The 22,059-nt window shown below is 33.1% G+C and overlaps 1 protein-coding gene across 1 annotated transcript; it reads right to left on the minus strand.

Annotated features, from left to right (window-relative positions):
* Window positions 1–20,773: 20,773 nt before the first annotated feature.
* Window positions 20,774–21,757, minus strand: LOC128636715 (olfactory receptor 1G1-like). The gene has a single exon (XM_053689702.1). The coding sequence runs from the start codon at window positions 21,755–21,757 to the stop codon at window positions 20,774–20,776; it is 984 nt and encodes a 327-aa protein (XP_053545677.1).
* Between the last annotated feature and the right edge of the window lie 302 nt (window positions 21,758–22,059).

The raw sequence follows: 22,059 nt of genomic DNA on the forward strand, positions 1-22,059 counted from the left end.
AGAGCTGCCACCATTTGGTGTCGTATCAGCTATTAAACTAATAAGAACAGTACTACCAAAATACAGCCAATGAAGGGCCTTAGGAAGACTGAGCTAAGGTTGGATTGTAGTATTTGGTTAGGCTAATCATGATGGCCATGTAGACCACCACCGAGAGTCCTGGAAGTAACAGGGATGATGAGATAAAAGTGCTAAGAATAGTACTACTTGAAACAACAGAGTTAGCCATGGGTGTTAATCCAAGACCGCTTGGATTTATTTTTGTATTGGGTGCGGCTAATCTTGCAGGCCATATAGAGCTGCCACCATTCGGTGTTGTATCAGATATAAAAATAATAAGAACTGTACTATCAAAATACAGCCAATGAAGGACCTATGAAGACTGAGCAAAGGTTGGATTGTAGTATTTTGTTCGGCTAATCATGATGGCCATGTAGACCACCCGTAACAGGGATGAAAGTGCTAAGAATAGTACTAATTGAAACAACCGAGTTAGCCATGGGTGTTAGTCTAAGACCTCTCGGCTTTTTTTTGGGGTTTGGGTGCAGCTAATCATGAAGGCCAGATAGACCTGCCACCATTTGGTGTTGTAACAGGTATTAAACTGCAATGAACAGTACTACTTAACACAACCTACTTACCATGGGTCCCAGAGCATATGATTGGTTATTATATTTTGTAAGGGTAATCATGCAGGCCATATAGACCTCCACCGATAGGAAGAGTATGAGTAACAGCTATTAAAATGCGAAGGACATTACTAATTAACACAACATAGTTACCATGGGTCGCAGACCAAGAGCAGATGTCTTATTATTATATTTTGTATGGGTAATCATCCAGGCCGTATAGACCTCACCAAATAGGGGGAGTTACAGAGATTAAAGTGCTAAGAGTGGTAGTACTTAAAACACAACCTAGTTAAAATAGGTACCAGACCGCATGTCTTATTATTATATTTTTTCAGGGTAATCAGGCAGGCCATATAGAACACCCCCGATAGGGGGGGGAACAGGGATTAAAGTGCTAAGAAAAGTACTAATTAACACAAGCTAGTTGGGTCCAAGAACGCATGTTTAATTATTAGACTTTATTAGGGTAATTATATATCTAACAAATCTATCTATTTCTCTTCTATCGATTCTATTTAACTATCAATCTATGTATATCTATCTATCCTATCTATCAATCTATCTTCTGTCAGGGATGTTTTGAGACAGCCACTTTGGGAATGTTAGTTGATTTAGGCCCATTATGGCTTAAAAGCAGACTCTGCATAAACTATGTAATTTTCCATGGGAGTTTTGCCAGGGATCCCCCTCCAGCATGCGACAGTCCAGGTGTTAGTACCCTTGAAACAACTTTTCCATCACTATTGTGGCCAGAAAGAGTCCTTGTAGGTTTTAAAGTTCGCCTGCCTATTGAATTCAATGGCGGTTTGAGCGGTTCGAAAATTTTAGGTTCACGACATCACTATTGATATGTAGTGAATGTAGTCCAGCGCTAGATTAGCACGGGTAGAGTATTTAGTTAAATTCTATAATTTGAATATATTGTATTTTGTGATTGGATAAATGTTTAATGTATGTACTGCAATGTTGTTATTATATATTTATTGTAGGTAATCCTAAGTATTTATCAACATTCAGTTAATAAAAAGATATAAACAGGTATATACAACTGATATATATAAACTTGTTGTCTAATGTGAGCTTCTTATCTATATATAAAAACTAATAAAACATTTGTATAATTAAACAGAAATTTAATAACTTGTTAAAAGCATGCATAAAATAAAAAGGGACGTCTCCCTTATAACATCGATTGCATCAGAGAAAACAATTGAATAACTGTAGTATATAATTCCGCTATTTGATAATCAGGTACCTGTTATATAGTGTAACAAATGATAATGTCCAGAAATTGGATTAAAAAAACTTAAAGATCCAAATGAGATGACCTCCCCGCTATTGTGGCGGGTGTGTGTTACCGGTCCGTTAGTGAGAGACTGGTATTTAAAAATATGTCATGTGACTTTTCCTACGTCACACTTGTGATCGTAGCTGTTTCAATATAGTTGTAATGTAACCAGTGATCCTTGATATTCTGTCAAGCGCTTATTATGTTGCAATTTTTTTAACTTTAATCTGTATGTGTATCAGAAGGTGTATTCCCCTATTCCGTGTGTAATTAGGGAGTCTTGGGGGAGATTGCAACTTACGCTGGTCTGATTTCTCTTTTAGTGTGGTCTTTGCAGTCACATTTAGTGACTTGGATGTTAAACTTTGCGGTCACGTGCAGTGACTATAATGCAATCCTCGCAGTGTGGACTTGGCGGTCACTTGTAGTGACTGTGATGAGGTCTTTGCGGTCACGGAGGTGACTAGTGGTGGGGTCTTTGCGGTCACAAGTGGTGACTAGGAGTAGAATCTTTACCGGACATCAGTGATGTTATACAGCAAGGTCTTTGCGGTCACAGATTGTGACTTGCATGTATTAACTTGCGGTTATACCTTTGCGGTCACAGATTGTGACTTAAAAGTGGTCTTTGCGGTCACTAACAGTGGTGACTTAGAGGAAATCTTTGCGGTCACTAGTAGTGACTAACAGAATGATCTGTATCGTTGGAGATCAAAGTAAAACTTGGCAATCTCTCTGTGCAACTTAGTAGAGCTGATTAGAAACAAATGCAGGTTGTAGCAACGTCTAGCTGCAATGTTGCAGGAGGTAATCAGCAAAGGAAGTCTTGTAGTAGTTGTCTTTCCTTTCTTGGCAATTATAATAGCAATCAAAATAAAAACATAAAGTGCAGAGTGACAACAGTGTCAAGGTCAACGCGTTTCGCCCTTAGGCTTTATCAAGACATGTTTGTCTGTGTCACCTGAGTCTATATATAGGGCTTAACTGGTTTGGATTGGCTATTCTATGTAATTTAATTTAAGGTGGAAAGTATAGATATATGGAAATTCAATATAAAGGTGGAATTATATAGTTGTGTGTGTCTACAAGAAGCTTATTGTCCTTCATTTGTTTTTGTTCTTTGTGTTGTAATAAATGAAAGAGAATTAATAGATCCTAGAAAGGTTCTTGTAAGAATGCAATAAACAGTATTTAGAATTGTGGGAGTTCTAAATATATCTATATAATGTATGTATTTGTATTGATTTTGATGTGCTTATAGTTGCTTGAATATTGAGCATATGTTAATTTTTAAATATATAAAACAAATAGAAATTATAAGTAAAGAATTTTTTAAAATAAAAAAGTTATGACTTAGTGAGTAATTTAAAAAAAAAAAAAAAATTAAAACTGTTGTCAGTATTCCCTTTTGCGATTGAACTCACGACCTTTTGGTAATTGAACAGAGGGTATTATCCCCTAAACCACATCTACCTCAACGTTGTATATAGTGAAATACATGTATTAGTGAAAGTATATGTATATACACACACATATATGTTTATATACATTTATATTTACAATATGGTTTTGTTTGTATAAATGAAGACCATAGAGAAAGAAGTGATGATATTCATAAGAGACTAAAATCTATATAGATTGATTTAAGTGGTAGTAAGGGATGTTTAGTAACATTTACCTGAACCAACAAAGGAATGTGATGGGAATTGAACTCGTGACCTTTAGGGTTACAGAGAGAGATCTTAACCATTAGGCTATGTGTATCTCACTTTCTGTGTTAGCATAGAATGGAGGTATTTATATATATTAGTATGATGTAAAATTATTATAAGAAAGGGGAAATATCTAGCTCTGAATTTAAGCCAGTTGGAAATAGTGTGTCCATATTGTAGATCATTTTTGCTTCTAACTTCAATAATTGATTTTCTAAATTTCCCCCTCTCCAATTAAGTTTTATCTTGGCTAGACCCCAGAATTTAAAATGTTTGAGATTGTTATTGTGAATGTCCCTAAAATGAGAATAGAGGTGTGTGTCAAGAGTGCCTCTATCAATGCATGACAGATGTTCCCTAATTCTATCGCGGAGGGTTCTTGTCGTTTCACCTATATAGTACTTTTTACATGAACATTCAATTATGTATATAATTCCTTTGTCTTGACGTCTAATTGTTTCATCAATTCTGTATTTAAAGTTATTCACTTCTATTTCTTTTAGTTTGCTACTGTATTTACAGGATCGGCATCCAAAGCATGGAAAGAAGCCTTTTATTTTATTTCCTTCTAAGTTTATATCTTGATTTCTTGTTTTTAGTGGTTTCAATTCGCTTGGCGCTAGTTTATTTTTTAAATTTTTTGCTCTTCTGTATATGATTTTTGGAAATTGTGTTACTTTATCCCCTATTATGGGATCCGTCTGTACTATGTGCCAGTGTTTTTTAAGTATTTTGTTTATTAATTTGTTATTGCAGTTGTAATCCGTAATAAATGACACATTTACCTCATTCTTTGTATCACCATGGCCCCTACTTTGTTTATTTCTATAAGATAGTAGATCTTTGCGGTCTATTTTATCTACCTCTTCCCTTGCTTGGTGTATTATTTTATCCTCATACCCTCTTTCTTTAAATTTATTTTCTAAGATTGTTATTTGTCTTTCATAGTCTAATTGTTTTGAACAATTCCTTTTAATACGCAGATATTGACCTTTGGGTATGTTATTTTTCCACCTTTCTAGGTGGCAGCTTTTGTAGTGTATGAAATTATTAGCGTCTACTTCTTTGAAGTGGGTAGACGTATTTAATTGGTTATCAATAATTTCTATATCTAGATCTAGAAAGACAATTTTTTGTTTACTGAAAGTATATGTAAAGTTAATATTCATATCATTATTGTTCATGTCATTGATTAACATTTCTAATTCTGACAGTTCCCCTTTCCATATAAAAATAACATTGTCTATGTACCTCTTGTAGAGTACAAGATTTGCACCCAGCTCATGCCTAGGGAAGAAAGATTCTTCCCAATATCCCATAAAGAGATTGGCATAGCTGGGTGCAAATCTTGTACCCATGGCTGTCCCAGTCCTTTGTCTATAGAACTTGCCCTCAAAAGAGAAATAATTTTGTTCAAGTATAAATCTGATACCATTTAATATGAACTCTTGTTGTTCTTTCTTTAGAGTGGTATCTTTATCAAGATATTTTCTAACAGATTCTATGCCCAATTCATGATTAATTATCGTATATAAGGAGGTCACATCACATGTTACAAGAGTGTAGTTGTGTTCCCATTTAATATTATTTAAAATTTGAAGTATTTCTCTAGTATCTTTGAGGTATGAAGGTAATTCTTTAACATATGTTTGGAGATATCCGTCTATATATTTTGATAAGTTAGAGGTTAGCGAGTCAATACCTGATATTATTGGTCTACCTGGGGGATTGGTGGAATTTTTATGTACCTTAGGTAGGTAATAGAACCAGCGTAAGTTGCAATCTCCCCCAAGACTCCCTAATTACACACGGAATAGGGGAATACACCTTCTGATACACATACAGATTAAAGTTAAAAAAATTGCAACATAATAAGCACTTGACAGAATATCAAGGATCACTGGTTACATTACAACTATATTGAAACAGCTACGATCACAAGTGTGACGTAGGAAAAGTCACATGACATATTTTTAAATACCAGTCTCTCACCAACGGACCGGTAACACACACCCGCCACAATAGCGGGGAGGTCATCTCATTTGGATCTTTAAGTTTTTTTAATCCAATTTCTGGACATTATCATTTGTTACACTATATAACATGTACCTGATTATCAACTAGCGGAAATATATACTACAGTTATTCAATTGTTTTCTCTGATGCAATCGATGTTATAAGGGAGACGTCCCTTTTTATTTTATGCATGCTTTTAACAAGTTATTAAATTTCTGTTTAATTATACAAATGTTTTATTAGTTTTTATATATAGATAAGAAGCTCACATTAGACAACAATTTATATATATCAGTTGTATATACCTGTTTATATCTTTTTATTAACTGAATGTTGATAAATACTTAGGATTACCTACAATAAATATATAATAACAACATTGCAGTACATACATTAAACATTTATCCAATCACAAAATACAATATATTCAAATTATAGAATTTAACTAAATATTCTACCCGTGCTAATCTAGCGCTGGACTACATTCACTACTTATCAACCACTGTTTTCTTAGAGGGGAATACATTAGTTTAGCAGGGTCAATTCTCCAGCGTCTCGTCTTTCCCACTACCAGTTTAATCTCCTATCCTCTCAAGTGTTCCATTACACTAAAGTTTGAGGCAGCTTCAGAATGGAAGATGATATTTTTATGTGGAGGGATAAAACACTTAAAGACATAACTGAAAAAGAAAGTCATAACACACACACTGAATATTATGACCTAAACACAATCATGGGTGAACTAGAAAAAAATGTAACTAGCGAACTAAAACAAAAGACTGAACTTAGTTTCCTAGAAAAATATATAAATATGAAAATAATACCGAGAGGTTTGAGACTAAAAAAGAATTGCACTTTTGAACTAAGGGATAGTTTAAGAAAAGAATGGGAGGGGGCACTTGAAACAGCATCACTCACTTTTTTAAATATTTTAAAAAAATCACGTGAGGAATCACTAGAATTAATTGAGAAAAATATTGCACTATTAAAAAATAAATTGATTGATAAAAAAGAACACCAAGAATATAAAAATAGACAAAGGGAAATCATGGCTAAAGTAATTAGTCTAAACAATGAATTACAAGAGGCAAAATGGAGAAAACTAAACAGGGATAAGGATGATTATTCAGACATAGAGCCAATACACATAGATGAGAACCCTAACACTGAAATACAAAACACAAGAGAGAATATAAAACCAAAAGAAAATACAAAACTTAGAGAAAGGACAAATTATAGACCTAATCATCAGTCCAGAAATAGATATGATGATCAATATTCATCTAATATACACTATAATTCGAGAACATACAACAGACCCAATCAAATAAGATCACAATACAACCATACCAGAGACAGACAATTTGGACAAAATAGAAATATATCACAAAATGACCAATATTACAAACAAACCCAAGATAGATCTGAATATAGAAACTATAACAGATACAACTCTTGGGAACAATGGGATAGAAGATATAACGAAAGATCACATTCAGACAGACAAAGACAATATTATGATAGAAGAGATGATGAGTGGGAAAGACCTAGACACTATAACTCATATGATCAACAAAATAACGAATGGAGAATTAGAACATCAAATCGATTTGAACCATTAAATACAGATACATATAAAAATGAGAACCAGAATAATGAGAGTGATTTTTTAGAGTTACGCCATCCGACACCAGGGACTTCAAAAGATACAGAGTACAATATAGGCCCACCACAAAGGGAAAGAAAAAGAAACAGAGAGGGTCTAGAGGAGGGCGAAATAGAAAGGGACACAAAGAGAGTCAAATAACACCTACTAATGGAATCTTTAATATAAGCAATAAAGTTTTAACAGAGGAAGAAAAAAGAGTCCTCAACTTAGGTTTAAGCTTTGCCCCCTCAGCTACAATGAACAAATTTAATACTCACATCAATGTGAGTCAATTTGTTAGAAAACTTACACTTAAGAGGTATTTCCTCAAGAATCCAATAGAAATAAATTGGCAAACACAATCTATCAATTCAACCCCAACATCAACCACATTTAAACACTCTAACTTAAAACCTAAGTCAACCTTTTATCCGGTTAATGAGAAAGGGAGAAACTTAGAAATGTTTGAGAGATTGGTACAAAGAGACATTAAAAAAGCAAATACAAAAAATAGATCTAACAATTTAACATTCACAGAAAGAAAAACATTAAAAAATTTACAGTCAGACCCTAACATAATCATAAAACCTGCAGACAAGGGGGGAGGAGTTGTAATAATGAACAGATCCCAATACACAGCAGAAGCACATCGACTATTGGGTGATACCAACACATATGAAATGCTAAAACTTGATCCTACAAAGAAGTACTCACTTAAATTCATGAAATTAATAGATGAAGCTAAAGATAAAGATATATTAAATGATAAAGAATATGGCTTCCTGCTACCAAAAATAACTAAAATCCCTGTGTTCTATTACCTACCTAAGGTACATAAAAATGCCACCAATCCCCCAGGTAGACCAATAATATCAGGTATTGACTCCCTAACCTCTAACTTATCAAAATATATAGACGGATATCTCCAAACATATGTTAAAGAATTACCTTCATACCTCAAAGATACTAGAGAAATACTTCAAATTTTAAATAATATTAAATGGGAACACAACTACACTCTTGTAACATGTGATGTGACCTCCTTATATACGATAATTAATCATGAATTGGGCATAGAATCTGTTAGAAAATATCTTGATAAAGATACCACTCTAAAGAAAGAACAACAAGAGTTCATATTAAATGGTATCAGATTTATACTTGAACAAAATTATTTCTCTTTTGAGGGCAAGTTCTATAGACAAAGGACTGGGACAGCCATGGGTACAAGATTTGCACCCAGCTATGCCAATCTCTTTATGGGATATTGGGAAGAATCTTTCTTCCCTAGGCATGAGCTGGGTGCAAATCTTGTACTCTACAAGAGGTACATAGACGATGTTATTTTTATATGGAAAGGGGAACTGTCAGAATTAGAAATGTTAATCAATGACATGAACAATAATGATATGAATATTAACTTTACATATACTTTCAGTAAACAAAAAATTGTCTTTCTAGATCTAGATATAGAAATTATTGATAACCAATTAAATACGTCTACCCACTTCAAAGAAGTAGACGCTAATAATTTCATACACTACAAAAGCTGCCACCTAGAAAGGTGGAAAATAACATACCCAAAGGTCAATATCTGCGTATTAAAAGGAATTGTTCAAAACAATTAGACTATGAAAGACAAATAACAATCTTAGAAAATAAATTTAAAGAAAGAGGGTATGAGGATAAAATAATACACCAAGCAAGGGAAGAGGTAGATAAAATAGACCGCAAAGATCTACTATCTTATAGAAATAAACAAAGTAGGGGCCATGGTTATACAAAGAATGAGGTAAATGTGTCATTTATTACGGATTACAACTGCAATAACAAATTAATAAACAAAATACTTAAAAAACACTGGCACATAGTACAGACGGATCCCATAATAGGGGATAAAGTAACACAATTTCCAAAAATCATATACAGAAGAGCAAAAAATTTAAAAAATAAACTAGCGCCAAGCGAATTGAAACCACTAAAAACAAGAAATCAAGATATAAACTTAGAAGGAAATAAAATAAAAGGCTTCTTTCAATGCTTTGGATGCCGATCCTGTAAATACAGTAGCAAACTAAAAGAAATAGAAGTGAATAACTTTAAATACAGAATTGATGAAACAATTAGATGTCAAGACAAAGGAATTATATACATAATTGAATGTTCATGTAAAAAGTACTATATAGGTGAAACGACAAGAACCCTCCGCGATAGAATTAGGAAACATCTGTCATGCATTGATAGAGGCACTCTTGACACACACCTCTATTCTCATTTTAGGGACATTCACAATAACAATCTCAAACATTTTAAATTCTGGGGTCTAGCCAAGATAAAACTTAATTGGAGAGGGGGAAATTTAGAAAATCAATTATTGAAGTTAGAAGCAAAAATGATCTACAATATGGACACACTATTTCCAACTGGCTTAAATTCAGAGCTAGATATTTCCCCTTTCTTATAATAATTCTACATCATACTAATATATATAAATACCTCCATTCTATGCTAACACAGAAGGTGAGATACACATAGCCTAATGGTTAAGATCTCTCTCTCTAACCCTGAAGGTCATGAGTTCAATTCCCATCACATTCCTTTGTTGGTTCAGGTAAATTTTACTAAACATCCCTTACTACCACTTAAAACAATCTATATAGATTTTAGTCTCTTATGAATATCATCACTTCTTTCTCTATGGTCTTCATTTATACAAACAAAACCATATTGTAAATATAAATGTATATAAACATATATGTGTGTGTATATACATATACTTTCACTAATACATGTATTTCACTACATACAATGTTGAGGTAGATGTGGTTTAGTGGATAATACCCTCTGCTCAATTACCGAAAGGTTGTGAGTTCAATCACAAAAGGGAATATTGAAAACAGTTTTAAATTTTTTTTATTTTTTTTTTAATTACTCACTAAGTCATAACTTTTTTATTTTAAAAAATTCTTTACTTATAATTTCTATTTGTTTTATATATTTAAAAATTCACATATGCTCAATATTCAAGCAACTATAAGCACATCAAAATCAATACAAATCCATACATTATACATTATATAGATATATTTAGAACTCCCACAATTCTAAATAATGTTTATTGCATTCTTACAAGAACCTTTCTAGGATCTATTAATTCTCTTTCATTCATTACAACACAAAGAACAAAAACAAATGAAGGACAATAAGCTTCTTGTAGACACACACAACTATATAATTCCACCTTTATATTGAATTTCCATATATCTATACTTTCCACCTTTAATTCAATTACATAGAATAGCCAATCCAAACCAGTTAAGCCCTATATATAGACTCAGGTGACACAGACAAACATGTCTTGATAAAGCCTAAGGGCGAAACGCGTTGACCTTGACACTGTTGTCACTCTGCACTTTATGTTTTTATTTTGATTGCTATTATAATTGCCAAGAAAGGAAAGACAACTACTACAAGACTTCCTTTGCTGATTACCTCCTGCAACATTGCAGCTGGACGTTGCTAAAAAATGCATTTGTTTCTAATCAGCTCTACTAAGTTGCACAGAGAGATTGCCAAGTTTTACTTTGATCTCCAACGATACAGATCATTCTGTTAGTCACTACTAGTGACCGCAAAGATTTCCTCTAAGTCACCACTGTTAGTGACCGCAAAGACCACTTTTAAGTCACAATCGGTGACCGCAAAGATATAACCGCAAGTTAATACATGCAAGTCACAATCTGTGACCGCAAAGACCTTTCTGTATAACATCACTGATGTCCGGTAAAGATTCTACTCCTAGTCACCACTTGTGACCGCAAAGACCCCACCACTAGTCACCTCCGTGACCGCAAAGACCTCATCACAGTCACTACAAGTGACCGCCAAGTCCACACTGCGAGGATTGCATTATAGTCACTGCACGTGACCGCAAAGTTTAACATCCAAGTCACTGAATGTGACCGCAAAGACCACACTAAAAGAGAAATCAGACCAGCGTAAGTTGCAATCTCCCCCAAGACTCCCTAATTACACAAAGAATAGGGGAATACACCTTCTGATACACATACAGATTAAAGTTAAAAAAATTGCAACATAATAAGCGCTTGACAGAATATCAAGGATCACTGGTTACATTACAACTATATTGAAACAGCTACGATCACAAGTGTGACGTAGGAAAACTCACATGACATATTTTTAAATACCAGTCTCTCACTAACGTACCGGTAACACACAACCGCCACAATAGCGGGGAGGTCATCTCATTTGGATCTTTAAGTTTTTTTAATCCAATTTCTGGACATTATCATTTGTTACACTATATAACAGGTACCTGATTATCAAATAGCGGAAATATATACTACAGTTATTCAATTGTTTTCTCTGATGCAATCGATGTTATAAGGGAGACGTCCCTTTTTATTTTATGCATGCTTTTAACAAGTTATTAAATTTCTGTTTAATTATACAAATGTTTTATTAGTTATTATATATAGATAAGAAGCTCACATTAGACAACAAGTTTATATATATATCAGTTGTATATACCTGTTTATATCTTTTTATTAACTGAATGTTGATAAATACTTAGGATTACCTACAATAAATATATAATAACAACATTGCAGTACATACATTAAACATTTATCCAATCACAAAATACAATATATTCAAATTATAGAATTTAACTAAATATTCTACCCGTGCTAATCTAGCGCTGGACTACATTCACTACAAGTGGGCCTGGCACACACGCTGGCAGGCAGGCAGGCAACTGCAATTAGATTACACTAGCAGACTGATGTTTCACAGTCAAAAAAGTTTTTTATTAAAATATTTACACTACTGTTATAACAAATATGATTGATGGTACTACTTGGCAAGTGGGCCTGGCACACACGCTGGCAGGCAGGCAACTGCAATTAGATTACACTAGCAGACTGATGTTTCACAGTCAAAAAAGTTTTTTTATTAAATATTTACACTACTGTTACAACAAATATGAGTGGTGCCACTAACTTGGCAAGTGGGCCTGGCACACACGCTGGCAGGCAGGCAACTGCAATTAGATTACACTAGCAGACTGATGTTTCACAGTCAAAAAAGTTTTTTTTAAAATATTTACACTACTGTTACAACAAATATGAGTGGTGCCACTAACTTGGCAAGTGGGCCTGGCACACACGCTGGCAGGCACGCAACTGCAATTAGATTACACTAGCCGACTGAGGTTTCACAGTCAAAAAAGTTTTTTTATTAAATATTTACACTACTGTTGTAACAAATATGATTGGTGGTACTAGTTGGCAAGTGGTCCTGGCACACACGCTGGCAGGCAGGCAACTGCAATTAGATTACACTAGCAGACTGATGTTTCACAGTCAAAAAAGTTTTTTTTTTTAAATATTTACACTACTGTTACAACAAATATGAGTGGTGCCACTAACTTGGCAAGTGGGCCTGGCACACACGCTGGCAGGCAGGCAACTGCAATAAGATTACACTAGCAGACTGATGTTTCACAGTCAAAAAAGTTTTTTTTTTTTAAATATTTACACTACTGTTTTAACAAATATGATTGGTGGCACTAGTTGGCAAGTGGGCCTGGCACACACGCTGGCAGGCAGGCAACTGCAATTAGATTACACTAGCAGATTGATGTAAAAGTTTTTTTTTAAAAAAATGTACACTAATGTTATACCAGATATGAGTGGTGGCACTGAAGAAGTAAGCACAGTATATGCTGTGAGTCTGACACACAGGCTGGCAGTGGCAGGCTGGCCTGGCAACTGAAATTAGATTACACTAGCAGACTGATGTAATTTTTTTTTTTAAATTTACACTAATGTTACACCAGGTATGACTGGTGGCACTGAGCAAGTAGGCACAGTATATGCTGTGAGCCTGACACACAGTCCGGCAGTGGCAGGCTGGCCTGGCAACTGAAATTAGATTACACTAGCAGACTGATGTAAAAGTTTTTTTTTTTTAAATTTACACTAATGTTACACCAGATATGACTGGTGGCACTGAGGAAGTAGGCACAGTATATGCTGTGAGCCTGACACACAGGCTGGCAGTGGCAGGCTGGCCTGGCAACTGAAATTAGATTACACTAGCAGACTGATGTAAAAGTTTTTTTTTAAAAAAATTTACAGTAATATTACACCAGATATGAGTGGTGGCACTGAGGAAGTAGGCACAGTATATGCTGTGAGCCTGACACACAGGCTGGCAGTGGCAGTCTGGCCTGCTGGCAACTGAAATTAGATTACACTAGCAGACTGATGTAAAAGTTTTTTTTTTTAAATTTACACTAATGTTACACCAGATATGAGTGGTAGCATTGAACAATTAGGCACAGTATATACTGTGAGCCTGACACACGCTGACAGGCAGGCAAATGCAATTGGATTACAAAGAAAAAAACGGAAAAAAAAACCGACTGATTTTCTAGCCCTAAAAAGGGCTTTTTGGGGTGCTGTCCTTACAGCAGAGATCAGATGAGTCCTTCAGGACTGTAGTGGACACTGAATACACTAGCCTAGCTATCAATTTCCCTATAAAATCATCAGCAGCAGCAGCACTATCCCTCCTCTCACTAAGAATGCATGATCAGAATGAATCTAAAATGGCTGCTGCCCAGGAGCTGGGAGGGTCTGGGAGGGAGTGTCTGCTGCTGATTGGCTGAAATGTGTCTGCAGACTGTGAGATACAGGGTCAAAGTTTACTCAATGATGACGAATAGAGGGCGGATCGAACATCGCATTTTTTCGCCCGCCGCGGCGAACGCGAACAAGCTATGATCACCGGGAACTGTTCTCCAGCGAACTGTTCGCGACATCACTATTGTCAGTATTTCTATAGCATTATAGTATATTACAGTATAATATTACACTATAGTATTATAAACTCTGTTATATATGTTACTGTAATTGTCAGTATTTCTATAACATTATAGTATATTACAGTATAATATTACACTATAGTATTATACACTGTGTTATATATGTTACTGTAATTGTCAGAATTCCTATAGCATTATAGTATATTACAGTATAATATTACACTATAGTATTATACACTGTGTTTTATATGTTACTGTAATTGTCAGTATTCCTATAGCATTATAGTGTATTACATTATAATATTACACAATAGTATTATACACCGTGTTATATATGTTAGTGTAATTATCAGTATTTCTATATCATTATAGTATATTACAGCAGTGTTTTTCAACCAGTGTGCCGTGGCACACTAGTGTGCCGTGAGAGATCCTCAGGTGTGCCACGGCAGACTGACAACAGTGTGACATTTTTTAAACTTTGCTTGTTTTTTACTCCCAGTGCATGGGTAGTTTGTAGGAGGCATGGAATAACAGCACAATACATACAGTATGTGTGTGTTTGTGTGTATGTGTATATATAATAAATATGCTGTATTAGGCTACAATGTGTGATTTTTTTAAAATTTTGGGATGGTGGTGTGCCACAGGATTTTTTAATGTAAAAAAGTGTGCCACGGCAAAAAAAAGGTTAAAAATCACTGTATTACAGTATACTATAGCACTATAGTATTATACACTGTGTTATATATGTTACTGTAATTATCAGTATTCCTATAGCATTATAGTACATTATAGTATAATATTACACTATAGTATTATACACTGTGTTATATATTTTACTGTAATTGTCAGTATTCTTATAGCATTATAGTATATTACAGTATAATATTACATTATAGTATCATACACTGTGTTATATATGTTACTGTAATTGTCAGTATTCCTATAGCATTATAGTATATTACAGTATAATATTACACTATAGTATTATACACTGTGTTATATATGTTACTGTAATTGACAGTATTCCTATAGCATTATAGTACATTACAGTATAATATTACACTATAGTATTATACACTGTGTTATATATTTTACTGTAATTGTCAGTATTCCTATAGCATTATAGTATATTACAGTATAATATTACATTAAAGTATCATACACTGTGTTATATATGTTACTGTAATTGTCAGTATTCCTATAGCATTATAGTATATTACAGTATACTATTACACTATAGTATTATACACTGTGTTATATATTTTACTGTAATTGTCAGTATTCCTATAGCATTATAGTATATTACAGTATAATATTACACTATAGTATTATACCCTGTGTTATATATGTTACTGTAATTGTCAGTATTCCTATAGCATTATAGTATATTACAGTATAATATTACACTATAGTATTATACACTGTTATATATGTTACTGTAATTATCAGTATTCCTATAGCATTAAAGTATATTACAGTATAATATTACATTATAGTATTATACACTGTGTTATATATGTTTCTGTAATTATCAGTATTCCTATAGCATTATAGTATATTACAGTATAACATTACACTATAGTATTATACACTGTGTTATATATGTTACTGTAATTGTGAGCATTCCTATAGCATTATACTATATTACAGTATAATATTACACTATTGTATTATACACTGTGTTATATATGTAGTGTAATTATTAGTATTCCTATAGCATTATAGTATATTACAGTATACTATTACACTATAGTATTATACACTGTGTTATATATTTTACTGTAATTGTCAGTATTCCTATAGCATTATAGTATATTACAGTATAATATTACACTATAGTATTATACCCTGTGTTATATATGTTACTGTAATTGTCAGTATTCCTATAGCATTATAGTATATTACAGTATAATATTACACTATAGTATTATACACTGTTATATATGTTACTGTAATTATCAGTATTCCTATAGCATTAAAGTATATTACAGTATAATATTACATTATAGTATTATACACTGTGTTATATATGTTTCTGTAATTATCAGTATTCCTATAGCATTATAGTATATTACAGTATAACATTACACTATAGTATTATACACTGTTATATATGATACTGTAATTGTGAGCATTCCTATAGCATTATACTATATTACAGTATAATATTACACTATTGTATTATACACTGTGTTATATATGTAGTGTAATTATTAGTATTCCTATAGCATTATATTATATTATATTACAGTATAATAGAACACTATAGTATTATACACTGTGTTATATATGTTACTGTAATTGACAGTATTCCTATAGCATTATAGTACATTACAGTATAATATTACACTATAGTATTATACACTGTGTTATATATTTTACTGTAATTGTCAGTATTCCTATAGCATTATAGTATATTACAGTATAATATTACACTATAGTATTATACACTGTGTTATATATGTTACTGTAATTGTCAGTATTCCTATAGTATTATAGTATATTACAGTATAATATTACAATAGAGTATTATACACTATGTTATATATGTTACTGTAATTGTCAGTATTCCTATAGCATTATAGTATATTACACTATAATATTACACTATAGTATTATACACTGTGTTATATATGTTACTGTAATTGTCAGTATTTCTATAGCATTATAGTATATTACAGTATAATATTACACTATAGTATTATACACTGTTATATATGTTACTGTAATTATCAGTATTCCTATAGCATTAAAGTATATTACAGTATAATATTACATTATAGTATTATACACTGTGTTATATATGTTTCTGTAATTATCAGTATTCCTATAGCATTATAGTATATTACAGTATAACATTACACTATAGTATTATACACTGTGTTATATATGTTACTGTAATTGTCAGTATCCCTATAACATTATAGTATATTACAGTATAATATTACACTATAGTATTATACACTGTTATATATGTTACTGTAATTGTCAGTATTCCTATAGCATTATAGTATATTACAGTATAATATTACACTATAGTATTATACACTGTGTTATATATGTTACTGTAATTGTCAGTATTCCTATAGTATTATAATATATTACAGTATAATATTACACTATAGTATTATACACTGTTATATATATTACTGTAATTGTCAGTATTCCTATAGCATTATAGTATATTACAGTATAATATTACACTATAGCATTATACACTGTGTTATATATGGTACTGTAATTGTCAGTATTCCTATAGCATTATCGTATATTACAGAATAATATTACACTATAGTATTATACACTGTGTTATATATGTTACTGTAATTGTCAGTATTCCTATAGCATTATAGTATATTACAGTATAATATTACACTATAGTATTATACACTGTGTTATGTGTGTTACTGTAATTGTCAGTATTCCTATAGCATTATAGTATATTACAGTATAATATTACACTATAGTATTATACACTGTGTTATATATGTTACTGTAATTGTCAGTATTCCTATAGCATTATAGTATATTACAGTATAATATTACATTATAGTATTATACACTGTGTTATATATGTTACTGTAATTGTCAGTATTCCTATAGCATTATAGTATATTACAGTATAATATTACACTATATTAATATACACTGTGTTATATATGTTACTGTAATTGTCAGTATTCCTATAGCATTATATTATATTACAGTATAATATTACACTTTAGCATTATACACTGTGCTATATATGTTTATGTTATGGTGTTTTTATTTTCATCTGATATCTTAAAGGGACACCAAACCCAATTTTTTTCTTTTGTGATTCAGATAGAGCATGCAATTTTAAGAAACTTTCTAATTTACTCCTATTATCAAATTTTCTTCATTCTCTTGGTATCTGTATTTGAAATGCAAGAATGTAAGTTTAGATGCCGGCCCAATTTTGGTGAACAACCTGGGTTGTTCTTGCTGATTGGTGGATAAATTCATCCACCAATAAAAAAAAGTGCTGTCCAGAGGTCTGAAACAAAAAAAAAAGCTTAGATGTCTTCTTTTTCAAATAAAGATAGCATAATAAATAAGAAAAATTGATAAACCTAACATTACAGTAAAAAAAAAACTAGCATTACAGTAAAAAAACCTAACATTAAAGAAAAAAAAAACTAACATTAGAGGAATAAAAACCCTAACATTACAGTAAAAAAAACTAACATTAAAAAATATAAAAAAACACTAACCTTACATAAAATGACAAATGACCAAAAATAAAAGTTATGCCATTCTAATACCCCAAAATAAACAAAAGGGCCTTTTGTAGGGCATTGCCCTAAAGTGATTCAGCTCTTTTGTTGAAATAAAAAAACCTTTCTAACATTAACCCCCCTCAGAAATAAAAAAACAATCTAAAAAAATGAATCTAAAAAGTACCCTGAAAAGGGCATTTGGCTGAGCATTGCCCTTTTTGCTGCCCAGAGAAAAAATAAAAATAAACCTAATCTTAAAAAAAATCCATCTTCACCCTGGTGGTGGCGGAGGTGGCGGCAGTGGTCTTCATCTTGCGACCTTGGACATAGAGCCAGCCGCAATCTGAATTTTGAATATTTTTATATTGGGGTACCCTTGGATTCCTATTGTCTGAGTTGCAAATTCAAATTCAAATCAGCTAATAGAAAAAGCTTTCATTCTATTTGCTGATTTGAATTTAAACATGCAAATCAGCCAATAGGAATGCAAGGGTACCCCAATATAAAATGGGTACCTCATATTCAAAATTCAGTGTGCAGCTGGTGACCGAATGAAGAGGACCTTCATGTTCAAGGTTGTAAAATGAAGACCAATGCCCCCACTTCTGGTGCTGCCACCGGGATGAAGATGGAGTGCTTCAGGGATGAAGATGGAACGCCGCCACCATCATCTTCGGGGACTACCATTTTGAGGTTTAGTTGTAGTTTTATTTTTTGGGTGTTAAATGCCCTTTTTAGGGCAATGCCCAGCCACATGACTTTTTCAGGGCAGTTTTTAGATTAGTTTTTTTAAAATAGTTTATTTTTATTTTTTGTGGTGGGGGGGTTAATGTTAAAAGGTTTTTTTATTTTAACAAAAAAGCTAGATCATTTTAGGGCAATGCCTTACAAAGGACTATTTTTAGTTTATTTTCAGAATATTTTATTTTTATTTTGGGGGTGTTTTTTATTTAGGGGTATTAGAATAGGCATAACACTTTTTTATTTTTGGCAAATGTTTTGTTTTGTTATTTTCTGTAAGGTTAGTGTTTTTTAATGTTTGTAATGGTAGTTTTTTTACTGTAATATAAGTTTTTTTTTAGTCTTTTTTGGGTTAACTTAGGGGTTGTTAGGTTAGGGTTTTAGATGTTAGTGGGCTACTTTGCGTTGGGGACTGGCAGTTAAGTGTTAATAATGCAGTGCAGAATTTGTAATGTGGGGTATGTGGTGGTTTAGGGGTTAATAGTGTAGAAGCTAACTTTTAGGAGGGGTGTGTGGCGGTTTAGGGGTTAAAAGTGTAAAGAGGTAATTTGTGATGTGGGGGGGTGGGGGTCATAGGGAAGTTTAGTGCAACTGCTTTTTACACGACTTTTCAGTTTGAGTGGTAAATGCGATTGAGTTTGAGCGATCACATTTACTTTCAACTTGTAATACAAGCACATATTACCACTCAACGCCTCGCATAAAAAATAAGGGTAGTGTAAAATGCAGTGAGTTTGCGCCAACGAATTTGTGGTAATTTTAACAGCCACTTGTAATATGGATCTCACAATTGCGTTTACGCTCCTAGAGCTAACGATGGCGCTCAACTTGTAATCTAGCCCTTACTTGGCAGTTGTCAATTTAATGGCAGGGATAACAAGAGATCTGTGATGGTTGAACTTTTTATCCAATATATATATATATAATAAATAACCCCTTAACTAATTAAGGACTAGATTTTAAGTGGAGAGCTAATTTGTCTCATGTCGGTAAACCATTACAGGTGGCTGATTATTTCTACCGTGAGCTCATGGTAGCAATTAGCACTCCAAAAATTAACCAAAGATCAGATCTCTGGTAAATTGTCTAAATGTCCTTTAATTTCCCCCAAAATTCAGTGTAGTGTAGTTTATTAAAATTAAAAAGAGTAGCATTTAAAAAAATAATAACTACACGAAGCAACTATAAGGGGTTAAAGTAAGCGGGTCTGGGGTCTGTCTTTACATTGTAGTCTATGGGAACTGTGTGTTCCCTGTAAATATATATATGTGCTTATATACATATATATTTAGATTTGCTGCCCACCACTGCGTGACCTACTCCCTTCACTGCGCTAGGTTCTCATGCCGTGTCTTAGCTATTTTTATGCTCCACTTGTATTCTAGCGCTAAATACAGATGTGAAGGTTTGAATGGGCCAAATATTAAAACCTACAGCACATTATACTGATCAGCATTGTTAGAGAAAGGGGTATTTTGATAAATAATAATATTGACAGTTTCTCTAAGATGCTACAACAAATGTGAAATATTTGTGTCTGGTCTTGATTCTTCACCCTTAGATTTTTTTCTCCACTTAAGAGCTCATCTTCTCCCTCTCTCTCTCTACTCTATTCATTCTTTATCTCAGTATTATTCCTCTATTTAAACAATGGTTTAAATGACTTTTTGATGGCTTGCATAACCTCTCTATTTCTTAAGCTATAGACTAGTGGATTTAACACTGGAACCACAGCAATATACAGTAAGGAGAGAATTATATCTAGTTTCTGTGAATTTTCAGACTTTGGTTTCATGGTCATACTTAGAGAGGTCCCATAAAGTAAAATGACAACCATGAGATGTGAGGAACAGCTGGAGAACATCTTACTTCTTCCTCCTGAGGTCTGAATCTTCAGGATGGTCGAGATGATGTAGATATAGGAGGTTATGATGAGTATAAAAGGACAACATCCCACTAACACACCAGCAATACTTGTAAACATTATAATGTTTGTGGTGTCACTGCAAGAGATCTTTATCACAGTTTGGGGATCACAAAAGAAATGGTTAATGTCTTGTACATCACAGAATGTCAAGTTAATCAACAACAAAGTAAAAAATAACGATGCAAGGATTCCAAGAAACCAGGAGACAGTGGCTAAAAGGATGCACAACATTTTGTTCATAATGAGTAAATAATGCAGAGGAATACATATAGCCACATAGCGGTCATAAGCCATGGAAGTCAATAAAAAGAATTCTACAGCAAGACATAATGCAAAGAAAGACGTTTGTCCAATACAGCTTGTGATAGAAATGCTGGTATCTCTGGTGACAATGGTGACCAGTACTTTGGGTAAAACCGTAGAGACGTATACAATTTCGTCAACTGACAGATTGCACAGGAAGAAATACATTGGTGTGTGAAGTTGAGATACCAGGCACACAGCTGTAGTAATCATTAGGTTACTAAGCACAGCCAGCAGATACATGATAAAAACTCCTGTAAATACTACAGCTTGGTTGTTTGTGGAAGCAAAAAATGACACTAGGATGAATCCTGTTAGTGATGTGTTGTTTTTTACAGTTGCACTTGGGATATTTCCTTTTGTAAAAGGGAAAAATAAATTGTTATTTGTCATGGAGATTTCTGTAAATATAACAGTTACTTGTGTTCTGAATCTTTATTGGTTTATTAAGGCCTAGATTTGGAGTTTGGCGTTAGCCGTGAAAACCAGCGTTAGAGGCTCCTAACGCTGGTTTTAGGCTAACTCCGGTATTTGGAGTCACTCAAAATAGGGTCTAACGCTCACTTTTCAGCCGCGACTTTTCCATACCGCAGATCCCCTTACGTCAATTGCGTATCCTATCTTTTCAATGGGATCTTTCTAACTCCGGTATTTAGAGTCGTGTCTGAAGTGAGCATTAGACATCTAACGACAAA

The sequence above is a fragment of the Bombina bombina genome, chromosome 7 (genome assembly GCF_027579735.1).
Source record: "Bombina bombina isolate aBomBom1 chromosome 7, aBomBom1.pri, whole genome shotgun sequence".
In the NCBI taxonomy this organism is placed as follows: Eukaryota; Metazoa; Chordata; class Amphibia; order Anura; family Bombinatoridae; genus Bombina; species Bombina bombina.